Source organism: Scardinius erythrophthalmus, assembly GCF_964197995.2.
Source record: "Scardinius erythrophthalmus genome assembly, chromosome: 22".
NCBI lineage: Eukaryota > Metazoa > Chordata > Actinopteri > Cypriniformes > Leuciscidae > Scardinius > Scardinius erythrophthalmus.
Genome location: NC_138242.1, coordinates 29,163,729 through 29,177,162, shown reverse-complemented (window position 1 = coordinate 29,177,162; position 13,434 = coordinate 29,163,729). Strand labels below are relative to the sequence as shown.

Below are 13,434 nucleotides of genomic sequence, written 5' to 3'. Positions count from 1 at the left end.
TCAGAGATGCACTGCTCTGCAAAGGCAAAAGAGAGTAACTATGTATTACGTAAAAATCGAGTTATGACTGTAAATGGGTCTTTTAAACTATGATCTGTCCTGTGACAGTTGGGTTTGGCTCCACTATACAGAGATTCAGAGAAAATGCAGTGTGAAATTGACATTAAATCAATCAAAATGAACTTTGAAACCACTTTTCTCTGTTAAAGTGTTTCTCTGTTACAGCATTCTGCCTCTGTAGGCCATGGCGTATATAAAACAGCAAAACTCTGTGGAGTGAAGCAGTAATGTATGTTTATGAGACTGTGCATGCATGTTTGATGAATGTTTGAGTGTTTTTAAGGCCCAGGGCTGAAAAACTGGTGCAAAAATAACTGACCAAAATCCTGGGATCAGGATAAGAAAGCAAGACTTCAGTCCTCTACCTCAACCAACAACAGACAGTCTAATTTACATTAGAAGTGCATATTTGTGAAGAGCAAGTAAAAATGCCTGAAATTTTGGAATTATGCGGTCATATTTCCAATAAATCAAATCATGCATCATTTTAAACCGTTATCTCACATTCTAAAGTTTTCATGCTCATGTAGTTCAAGCTTAATTTTATTCAACTCAATTATGATTAAATTCAATTAAAGTTTATTTGAAGCGCTTTTCACAACTCATATTGTTTCAAAGCAGCTTTACAGAAAATGATTATGACTGATATTTATTCATACATGCAATGTCAAAGATGTTTTATAGCAAAGGTTCAAAGCATTTCAGACATTATTTTCTGAATAAATGAGCAAAAACCAAAAAGTGTTACAATTATCCCTGCTGTGCATAAGTATGTGTTGAAGAAGCATGCAAGACTGTCAAGAAACAGTGTTTGTGTGCATTTGTGTTTAAAGGTGTGTGTGTGTGTCAGCACAGCTCAGATTCCCTTCATTCTCAAGGCAAAACGCAGCATCCCAGGATAAACTTGCCAATGTCACAAAAATCTGATGCCCAAAGCAGTTTGTTTAATGCGACTGCTATGCATGGGACTCAGGAACCCCGTGGATATGATTGGGCCCGACGGGAAGAGGTGTTTCGGGACCGCGCGTCCCAGAACTTTTGATGGAGGCAGACTCTCTGTCAAACACTTATATGTGAGACTGGTCTAGATTACAAGATAATTACAGCAACCTTTACTATAAGACATGACCTTCATGTCTGAGGTGATGACATTGTCAAACACATGCAACTGCAGACATTATGCAGGTTACCATGTTACCAGAGTAAAAAGACAGTATAGTACAAGTTACTGGACATCAGTGTCAGCAACAGGTTAAAACGAATTATATTTCCTTAAAGGGGGGGTATAATGCCATTTTCACAAGATGTAAAATATGTCTCTGATGTCCCCAGAGTGTGTATGTGAAGTTTTAGCTCAAAACACCCCACAGATATTTTTATATAGCATGTTAAAGTTGTCACTTTTTGAGGGTGAGCAAAAACGCACCGTTTTGTGTCTGTCACTTTAAATGCAAATGAGCTGCTGCTCCCGGCACAGGGGGCGGAGCTTCAACAGCTTGTGTCCTTTTACCTCACACACATGCACTATCTATCTATCTATCTATCTATCTATCTATCTATCTATCTATCTATCTATCTATCTATCTATCTATCTATCTATCTATCTATCTATCTATCTATCTATCTATCTATCTATCATGCATCTGTAAGTGTGCCAACAGTGTCTCCTATATCTGGAAGACAGATGACAAACAGGTGCTCAGTAAGTCTTTTTAAATCTCTGCTCCTTCTCAAGCAATATGTCTCTTGAAATCAAGCCACAAGCATCACGTGATTAGTTTGTACCTTTTTCACACGTGCTGCCTGAGATCTGTATTAATGCTGCTGTAGTCATAACTCCATGACACTCATTACATTACTGTAGAAATAACAGTTTCTCCCTCTGTACATTACAGCTGAAGCAAAAAAGTATTTGGCCATTTAAGCCACACTTTAAACCATCACAATTCAGTGCATTAGATAATAAAATCACAGAGCAAATGGCATGTGCCGTACAAGCTTTTCTCTTCTCAAACTTGTATCTTATGCAATGGCATTCACACATGGAATTGTGTCTTAAAGGGCAAGTTCAGTTTAATTCCTTATACAAAAGATGATTTATTGGAAGAATGCATTTGTCCATACAATGAAAGTCATACTAATGTTTTTCTAAATATCGTCTTTTGTGTTACACATACACTGAAAAAAAAATTGGTAAAGAAACAATTTACTCTCAGAAATTGCTAGTGAATTTCACAAACAATTTTAAAGAAACAACAAGTAACCAATTGAATTATTAACCAAAACCAAAGTAACCAAAATTCTGCAGTATTTTCAGTAATGCATTAATTATGCTTTCTAATGCACCTTCTAATGCATTGTATGGTCTCATGAATAATTGTAACATCCATTATAATACTTGTCTATTCATTGTTACACCTTAAGAAAGTATAATGCATTAAAACACATGACAACCATTTTCAGATGCAGCAATGAATCTGCAAATATTATATTGCCTTATAAAGTACATTATAATAATGCATTATACATAAAGTCCTTAAGTAAAATGCTCCTGTATTTTCTTGTAAAGTGTACTCCGATAATGTAAATTATTTAATTTAAAAATATATTTTTTTACAGTGTAAAAAATGTCCTACAGGTTCGGAAGTAAATTATGTTTTGTTTTTTTTGTAGTTTTGTTTGGGTGAACTATCACTTTAAGTGTTTTTGTGGTCACTATATGTTACCATTCCACTGTGCTTTCAATAAAACAAACCCATCGCCGCAAAAAAAAAAAGTCATACAATAACCACAAAAAGGACGCCAAACATCAAATGTAAATATTAATTATAAGTTAATATAAAAGATAAGTTTTGATCTCTGCATGAGCATTTAGGATGCATACATTAGAGGATTCATTCTCAATAACCTTCAGAAGTGTCACGCGCAACTGCACGGTATTACTTGCAGTGCAGTCGGTGTGTGTGTGTGTGTGTGTATGTGTTGATCGGATGCCTTCAGAGAGACAGAGACTTGAGCGATCAATAAACGATCAGTCAATAGTCCACAGAGAGTGAGGAAGAAGGGCTTCTGGTGCCTTTAGTCATAATTGAAGATGTTAAAATGAGTCCATAATGCATTCCTCTCCCCCCATCCTCTCGTTTCCAGCCACTCCCCCTCTCAAATATCCATCTCCGTCCCTCGGCTTCCTCAATCTCTGCCTGCCCCCCCCCCCCCCCCCCCCCCCCGTATTCCTTACATCTGACCCTCTCTCGCTCATGCTTTGCTCTAGTGCACAGCTCAGGCTGCGTGGAGAGCAGGATTGCAGCAGTGTTGCACGCCAGCGTGTGTGTGTGTGTGTGTGTGTGTGTGTGTTGGACTCTTGATGTTGGTATGAAAAACACGAAGATTATCGCTCAGCTCATAAATGTTTCACACTTCACCCGCATGATGAATCTACAGCGAGTGGCTTTAAATCACGCCTGCAATATCCTTTCTTTCACCTCTCTCATTCACCTTCCACTGTCCGTCCTTTTTGTCTCGTCTAGTCCTGGTAGGTTGGAGATCACTGGAGTGTTACTGCAGGCTACGGATCGGTGTTGTCTACTAATGCATGACCGGAGAGAAACAGAGCACTGTGACACCAGTCAAATGCTTTTTTCGGGTAAATAAGGGTTGTTCGTGAAATACAAGCAGAATCAATTTCTGTGTAAAAATCTTTATGTAAATTTCTGCATTCAATTTACTTTAAACAGCAGAAAGTAGGATGGATTTATCCATTATTTACCAAAAAATGTGTTCTCCTTTAATTATGAATAATGTCCGAAAAGTGTAAAATAGTGTTTATTTAAATTCAGCATCTTTTTGCTGTCACTAAATCGTATTAATTCAGCTGATATTTAGTCATACTTTTTTTGGTGAATTTTGAGAAAATAGTGAATAAACTGTTGCATTCAATTCAATGCAACAATTTATATATGAATACATTTATGCATTATTTACTCAGAAATGTGTTATTGTTTTTATGAGCAAGGCCCGATAAGTGTTTAATGCACATTTTCTTTGTTTAGAAAAAAAAGTCTCATGTTCACCAAGGCTGCATTTGATCAAAAATACAGTAAAATCTGTATTATTGTGAAATATTATTTCAATTTAAAATAACTGTTTTCTATTTGAATCTTTTGTAAAATGTAATTTATTCCTGTGATCAAAGCTGAATTTTCAGCATCATTACTCCAGTCTTCAGTGTCACATGATCCTTCAGAAATCATTCTAATATGATGATTTGTTGCTCAAGAAACATTTATTATTATTATCAATGTTGAAAACAGATGTGCTACTTCATATTTTTGTGAACCCCCCGAGAACAGCATTTACTGTTCTTGAAATAAAATTATTTTGTCACATTATACATGTATTTACTGATCAATTTATTGAATAAAAGTAATACTTTTAGAAAAAAAGACCCCAAAATTTTGGTAATGGTAGTAAATAATTTAAATATATGATTCAAATTCATTCAAAGCCATCAGTCACCTTGCTCTCCAGATAGCAATCAGCACTGGACATTAAAACCCTTTATCGTTCGACCACTAATTGATTGTGTTTACCATATACAAACATGCATGTTAATGCTTGCATGTGCTCAGCAACAACTATACAGTAAACCCCGGCTGACAACATGGTGAATGAACTGTGGCAAATATTGACCGGCGAGTGACATTTGGACAATGAAGATGCATTCCTCAGGTATCCGTCTAAATCCATCAGTTAGCGCACAAACACACAGCAGACCGCGATTGCGCACGTCTCGTCTATGTATATGTGGACGATAATTTTAAGCTCTTCCCTAAAAATTCACACAGTAAAGTCATTATATCTAGTTTCAGATAGGAAGCCTCTATGACATAATGTGTTGAAAAGCTTTTGAATTGTACAGCCATTCATCTCAATTTCATCTAAAATCATGAAAGACACGCTACAGCATGTGATAATCACCAGACATGCTGATAAAACAACTTTAAAAAGCATATGGCCTGCTATAAGTGAGTCACCATTGACAAATGCACATAGATTTTCTTTATACACACAACCTCAATTCACTTCCTCAGCTGAACCTGATACATCCACACACATCAGCAGTGTATGCACACACTGGGGCATTTGCTTTCAAATATTTGACTATGCCTCTGAGCCAAAATATGAGTGATAGTCTATCATATTTGTGCAATATCAATCAAATGCACCCTGTCTCTGGAGCAGCGTTTCGTCCTGTATCAGCAGTTATAATCGCATCAGATTCAATGTTATTCGCTCTGAAAACACAGCCCACATTTAAATGAAAATGACCAAGGATGCGATTAAGAAACATGCGACTGTGTTTCCTGCGTCAGGCATCAGAAGCATAAAAGATTCATAAGAGCAGAGGGTTTTATGGGCTATAAATGCAGTAATGGTGGCTGCTACTGTAAGGTGCAACACTTTAAAACAGCTGAAACAAAGACTGCAGATGAATCTAAGAGGGGCGATAACATGCAATTACACGCAGAAATATGAGTAAGGTATGTGTTTGATGGTGATGCAATGTGTGATTCTGGGGGAATATCCAGTTCATTTTTACAGGCTGATGACTGCACCCTTCAAAACTCATTTAACCAGCTTGGGTCAACTACTGAAATCATGCAACTTTCTCCAGTCACTGCAACAGTCTGATGATGATGATGATGGAGGAACTGCATACACACACACACACACACACACACACACACACACACATTACTGCACGATTACTCATTTAGCTGATGCTTTTATCTACACTGACTAACAACCTCAGGTAAAAATGTCGTGAATAAAATGAAGATTACTGGAGCACATTTGTACAATAAAATACTTCAGGCTTTCTACTTTAAAACGTCATGATCAATTCAATATTTTAATTGCCGTTTTACAAGCAATTTCCGAGTGAAAATTGTTTCAAAGTTCAGTGAAGGACAGTTCATGAAGTCCCACAACTTCTCAATTACCAGTTCAGATCTTTAACTACTCCAGAATGAACAATTAGTCAATCAGCCATTATCTGACGCTTTTATCCAAAGCCACTTACTATAAAAAATCACTTTCTGTACACTCATGACGTATCTTTGCTTCATGGCACAGTGATACTTCAACTCTCATGGGGTTTGAACCTACGAATGTTCAGTTACCAACCCACTAGGCTGCATCACCTTACAGTAGGTTAATAAACTATAATGTTACCTAAATATCCACACTCACCAATGTATATATGAGTAACTATAGCATCTAGATTTACTTATTAAGAAAAAACAAGCATAAAGGCACAACGACCTCCCATCTCACAGTTAAAAGTTGAGTTAAATACAATTAAGTATTTAGCATCCCTTGTGAAGGAATAAGAGTGCACAGATTTCTTAATTACTCATTTAGTTGACGCCTTCATCAAAAGTGACTAATTACTGGTTCAATCCCTCTGGAGTAACCTGAGGTTAGGCGTCTTATTCAAGGGCACAATGATATCTGATCAACACCTATGGCGTTTGAACTTTCAGTTTCAACTTGTCCAACCTTTGTGTTAAACCATGCAAGTTAGTTCAGAGGGTTAGCAGAAGTGTATACTAACTACACTCCTAAAAATAAAGCGAGTTTTTACAGTTGCAGATGAAGAACAATTCTTTCAGAAAAAAGTTCTTAAAAGAACCATTTTTTTTCTTAGTGTGAAGAACATTTTCTAAAGAACATTTTATGAAGTGCAGATGTTAAAGGTTCTTGATGAAACCCTCAATGGCAATAAAGAACTTTTATTTTTGCACTTGCAAAAGGTGTTTGAAGCGATTCAATGAACCATTTAGGTTCCCAAAAGATGTTCTTAAAAAGAACCATTGTTTTTCTTATAGTTTAAAGAATATTTTAATAATCTAAATAACTCATAAAGAACCAGAGTGTACATTTCAAACTCAAACTCAAGGGCACAATGCACAAACCCTTCTGATATTGGAACCTAAAACCTTCAGTTACCAACCAAACTACAACATTTTGGGTCTTCAAAGAGCACGTAGATGTACTAATCAGGTTCTAAGTTCATGGATTCGACAACATTTCAGCCCACCAGCACCATGAGTTAACGGAGCTGTCCATGCGTAAAGAGGTGCTGAACACTCACCCGCGCGTATTTGGATGAATAAGGGTCCTCGAAGAGCGCCCAGATCCGGGGTCGCCACACGCGCCACCAGCCCGCTTTCCTGTTGTCCTCCTGCAGGCAGAGCCGCTTCAGGTCTCCGTCCCCCGCGAGCGCAGGGTCGTCGTCCGGTACCTCCGGCTCGGGCGTCTCAAAGCTGTCCAGCGCCTCCTCCGCGTCCCGGTGCTGCCGGTAGTTCATCCAGCAACACGCCTCCACGTCGGTCTCATCGATGCCCCAGAAGGCGAGCTCCTCCTCGAACAGCGGGCCGCACACGTCGTTAGGGCAGTGCAACTTGCCCGTCCGGTAGTAGTTGAGGATGAACGAGAAGACGGACGGGTGCCTGTCGAAGAAGAACTCGTCTGACTTCGCGTCGTAGTCGAAGTTGCTGAAGGCGTCCGGCTCAGTGAGCCACGACAGGCGCGTCCCGGGAAGCGTCTTCAGCGTGCTCCGGTACGTCTCGTGCCTCACGCCGCCGCAGTTGATGACGATTTTCTCGCTTTCCGACGGGCAAGTCATGTCGGCGCTGTAACATGCTTTGTTGGACGACTTGTTCCCACCCTTGCGCCCTTTGAATGAGGAGACACACACCGAACTGAGCATAGGGGAGGGAGAGGAGGAGAAAAAACGAAGAGGGGAGGAGAGAAGAGCGGTCTGTGGGGGAGGAGGGAGGGAGGAAGGGAGGAAGGAAGGGGGGAGAGAAAGAGGGAAGATGTTTAGTAAAGGTATAAGGAAGGGGATCTTGCACATCATACGGGGGTCCCGCTATTGATATGCCAAAAATACTGCAGTGACATGAAGGTTGCCATTTGACCTTGTGTGTGTGTGTGTGTGTGTGTGTGTGTGTGTGTTTTTTTGTGTGGCAAAAGTTGCTTCATGCGTGCACGTAATTGATTATAATCAATATCAAGATTAAAGAATGCATGCATGTCATACACTCTTAAAAATAAAGATTCCAGAATGGTCCCAGCATCTCCCACTGCAGGACTTCCCAAGAGTATTTCATGTAAACTAATCAACTTATCCGTAAGACACTAAAAAAGATCAGAGCACATCGAATAACAATCGTACAATACAAAGGGCTTTGAACACACAGGACACATTAAACAGGATCATAAAAACAATTGTCCCTTAGCACGAGTTATCCACAATGAGATTTACGTGTATTCATCTAGAGGATGCTTTTATCTGATGCAACTCGCAAATGACAAATGCAAACAGAAACGATAAATGTAAGAGAGAAAACAATAAGTAGAGCTACTAGACAACAGAACAGAATGCATTGCCAGTCAAACAATTCATTATTATTATGTTTCTCTCTCAATACTTCAGTGATCAAAACTACTGAAAAAGGTCATTTTAGTATACCAAAAGTCGTTAATGCATGAAACCGAAGGTATATTTCATATATAATTGAATGTAATTGCATGCATGTCGACTACAGATACTGTCTGTCAATCCATCATTCATGCGTATTGCTTTCAGACATCCTTCGGCCCGCAACTCTCAAAGCTACGCCACTGCTAGACGCAACTGAGGGCGAGAGACTACTGCGACTGATTAGAATTCTATCTGTCTCTCTTTCCCTCCGTCTCTCTATCTCTTTAAATGAAGCAGCTAATAAGTCAAGAGCTTCACTGCAGCTTCATTGCATGGAGGGAATGAGAGAGAAAGAGAGACAGAGGGAGATAGAAAGGTGCTCATTATGCACACACAGCAGTACAGCACTGTAGCCGAGCGTCACTGAGCAGGAGGGGGTGTGAGCGAGAGAGAGGGAGAGCGAGCGAGAGAGGTTTGGAGAGAGCAGTGCAGTTTTGCTGCAGTAAAACCCTGAGTTTGTGCATCTCCCTCTTCTTCCCCTCTCTATTATTCTAGTAGAGCCCTGTTCGAAATGGTTGATTTACTTGCTTTTAAAGTATTCATTCCATTTTGCTCTCTTTCTCTTCCTATCCCATCTCTGTTTGCCCCCCCCCCCTACCTTTCTCCTCCTCTCCTCCTGCCCCCCATCCCCCCATCCCATGCTCTCCAAATCCGCATTAAGGAATCACAATTCACTGAGAACGACTCTGGAGTCCAGCATCACTTACTTTTCTCTTTTCTACTACATCCCCTCCTTTCAGCTGATCCCTTCTTCATTTTATTTCACAAGCACTTTCTCCTTCTTCCATTACTCTTTCTGCCTCTTTTTATATTTTTTTCATCCATTCTGTCCATTTAATCGCACTTTTCGGCAGCTTGAAACTCAACTCCAGTCACTTTCCTTTCTATTCAAATTCTTTTCTAGGCATTCTGGGGAAAGTTAGTCAACTCTCGCAGAAATGCATTTAAACAGCTTGAGCAAGAGGGATCTAGAGAAGAAAGTCAAGAAAGAGGATGGAAATATTAAAGGTAAGACTATTTACTTCTGATAGCGGATGTATGCGATGTCTGCAAGAGTTGTGCTGTTTATGTTAGTGTAGAATATATATACGGTTCTGGTAAGTAAGTCAATTAAGTTATAACTTGTTTTTAAACTTTAAATGCACTAAGTAAATGTAAAGTAAAACAAAGATTATTGGAGTTTTTCTGCTTCAAAATGTTACATTTAATTCAATGTGTTACTTGCTATTTCTTTGTAATTATCTGTGAAATTTACTAGCAATTTCTGAGTGAAATTTGTTTCAAAAAGATCTTTAATTTTTTAAACCTTGACTAGTATTCACAGTGATTGACTTAAAACTACATGAGCACCAAAAGTTAAAATACTGTACTTGTGCTTGCATAAAAAAATGATTTTGTATATCATATTAATTTTGTTGCATAGACACAGTGCTTTTTAAGATTAACGCCAATATAGAAATAGTGAGTTCAAAGCAGTTCAGGTGTATAAATGTGACTCAGAGAGCATGTTAATGGAATAATGTGATACTTAAATGAACCCAGAGGAGGGATTATTAAAGAAAACAATTAAAAAAGTGAGATAATCGAATGCACAGATGGAGGAAAAGTGAAAAAAGCTGGCACAGAGGTCGAGGGGAAAGATATTAGAGCAAAAATGAAGAAAAACAGAAGCTTTTGTTGAATAAATAAATAAATGCAGACTCAGAAGTTTGAATAGGGCTGATATCAGCACCTCGGACAGCGCTCAGAGAGAGGGCAAAGAAAACTAGACAAACAAAGAGAAAACAGGATGTGGAATGAGTTACGGGTAGAGAAAAAGTAAGGATTGGGCCCAGGAAGGTACTTTCAAACTATGCACTCAAAATACGCATAAAAAAAGCATAAACGACCATTTATTAGAATCAATTACGGTTTGGTAGATTAAGTTAATATTAGGGAAAATATTATGAAATATTGATTACATGATGAGGAATATATGTGTACATGACTTAAAAAGAATATGCAAAAGTTTAAAATGACTAAAAACGTAGTGCTGAAGAATTGAGAGGGTTAATATTTGACTGTGCCGTGTGTGTGTGTGTGTGTGTGTGTGTGTGTTTGCAAGGCAGGCACCAGAACTGAGCTCGGTAGCAGTGGTGACGTTTTATTTCATTTATTTATTTTTTTTATTTTTTTTGGAAGGGGGAGGGAGAGGGGTTTACAAAGAGAGGGTGAGAAAAACAAGTAGATTAAAGAGAAGTAGGCAAGAAAAAAAGAGGGTTTAGAGATCATGCGAGCGGCGTGAGAAATCCTGAAACACAGGGTGAGGGAGACGAGGTATAATTACCCAGCGCATTCACCCTCTCCTGTGTGTGTGTGTGTGTGTGTGTGTGTGTGTGTGTGTGTGTGTGTGTGTGTGAAGGCATGTGACACAGAACCTGCGCAAAATAAGACAACACAGTGAGAAGTAAAAATGCTGGTAGCACTGAAGAGGAAATGGAAGCTGAAGGAGAGAAGGAGAGGGTGAGCAGTGGAGGACTGCAGTGACGCTAATATACATTAGCAGTAACACTGCAGCAAGAGGGGGAGGGAGAGAAGAACAGATCAGGAGAGACCAGCACCGGCAGAGAGAGGGGGGAGGGGACAAGAGAGAGAGAGAGAGAGAATTTAAAAGACTGGAGAGAGTTAGTGACTTACGTTCCTGTACTTGGGAAAAAAATGGAAAGCCTGCTCATGAAAGAGAGCGAGAGATGGGAAGGGGGGCTGGAAAAGAAGGAACACAAGCAAATGAAAAGGAAAATGCAGGAGATGTGAAGACGAAAAAGAAAAAAGCCAATCGTTGTCATGCGTTCGACAAGTAAGAGTAGGTCTTAGCCATAAAACCTGAGAACTTAAAGGTGATTTTGATGTTAAAATGTCCTATTATCCAGCCTAATATGAAAAGACAACTATTAGTAAATCAATTGTAGGTTGATATCCTTAAAAACACACACAAAACTGTGAATCTGTGCTGCTTTTATAACATTGCTCTGTTTATTTGATCATCACAACCAGCCCTACACAGCAACACTGACTCGACCAATGGAGTGAGTTTGGGGTGGAGTGTCCTGTTTCTGACCAATGGCAGACAGGGGGGCGTGTCATGGGCTGTTCCGAATAGAATACTGCGCAGTCTATTGCATATTATGACTGAAACAGTCTATATATGCATTAATCAGAATAAACAATTACTTCATCAATACAGTTAATTAGCATAACTGTAGGCTGTTTACTGTTGCCAAGCAATGTATTATCTTGCTATATTATAGTCACTGTCACAGGCATGTTTATTGTTAGGGGCGTGTTTTACAACAGTTTCAAACGTCCAATTAGAATGTTGAGTCAGAACTATCTATCTAATTAAGAACAGAAGATTACAAAAATGAACCTGAGAAATTAAAATAGCCATTAAAAATGAAAAATAGAAAAAAATCAAGAAAAAGAAAATAGTACCCTGCTGCATCATTTACTTTACCTCATGTTGTTCCAAACCTGTATTTCTTCTGTGGAGCATGAGAGAAGATATTTGGAAGAATGTTGGTAAACAGTTTTGGTTCCCATTGACTCGCATTGTATTTTTGTTCATGCAATGAAAGTCAACCGGAACCAAAACTGTTTGTTCACAGAAGAAAAAGTCATACTGGTTTGAACAACATGAGGGTAAGTAAATAATGACAATAAAATTTTTTTGGATGGACTGCCAGCTGAAAAGTGGCCAAAACCTCTTTAAAACCACCAACAGATGAACCTGGCCAGACTGGGAGACCAGCAAAAGTATTTAGGCTGGTTTAAGATGTTTACTTTTTCAGCAGGAAAGGGTACATAAAGGACAAAATGCAAAAAAAAAAGAATGAGTAAATGGCAAGATAATATACTTTATCACACTAGACTTTAAGCATGCGAAATTAGTTCGGACTCTGCAACGATCATGATATGACGTCACGCTATGAAGTGTCTTTTTCATAAACATGAACTCAACTTATAACAAGAAGTAAAAAAATATACAATCTACTCGACGTTACTGCAAAAATATTGTTCTTTTAATTCAGCCAAGAGGTCACGCCTTGACGCATCGATCTTCTTCTAGTCACGTCTTCACGTGATGAGAATTCGCAGGTCAGAGTTCACCAAACTTTTCGCTTGAGCTTGCGTTTCCGATCTGACCAAGCGGCAACCTTCGTGTCTCTCTCTTGAATCCAACACGGAAGTGACTTAAACTGCAATTCATCAACTGGCCACTAGAGTCAGGTTCCAAAAGAGGGTCAATCCCATAGACCCCCATATTAAAATGCCCAACTTTACAGCAGAAAAAAATGTGTCTACAGCCTGGTACAAAAAGTGGTTTAGGTCTATATTGCTAAATTTGCCCTTCATGACAACTGTGGGCAACAAGGGGCAATTGCATAGGGCAGTGACAGGTGGATTACCGCTACCATCACTACTAGTCGTTTGTCTGCTGTCTGTTAGCGTCACGTCACCTGAGCTAATCCGCCTCTTTACCCATTTTTGGTTATCCGGAAGTGACGTGCTGCCGTGATGGCGACGGGCGGCTCCGCCCACTTTGTGCTTCAAAAATGCTCTTCAGAAACCTACGGGTGACGTCACGGACACTGCGTCCATATTTTTTTAGTCTATGGGTCTGACGCATTCACAATCCAAACTTCTTTCCCTCAAAGCCTCATTTTTATTCCTGTCAAAAATTAAATATGGCACTACCCTAATTAAGGTCTATAATGTAAATGACAGAAATCGATAGAAGACCTTAAAGGGATAGTTCACCCAAAAATTTAAATTAGCGCCCTCAA

At 39.1% G+C, this 13,434-nt stretch overlaps 1 protein-coding gene across 1 annotated transcript in view; it reads right to left on the bottom strand.

Annotated features, from left to right (window-relative positions):
* kcnc3b (potassium voltage-gated channel, Shaw-related subfamily, member 3b) overlaps positions 1-13,434 on the bottom strand; it is a gene marked incomplete at its 3' end in the record, with an annotated part of 51,843 nt that overhangs the window by 30,108 nt on the left and 8,301 nt on the right. Inside the window, exon 2 of the mRNA XM_081352611.1 lies at positions 7,217-7,885. Coding sequence (XP_081208737.1) covers positions 7,217-7,885 — 669 coding nt within the window. The remainder of the gene's footprint in view (positions 1-7,216; positions 7,886-13,434) is intronic.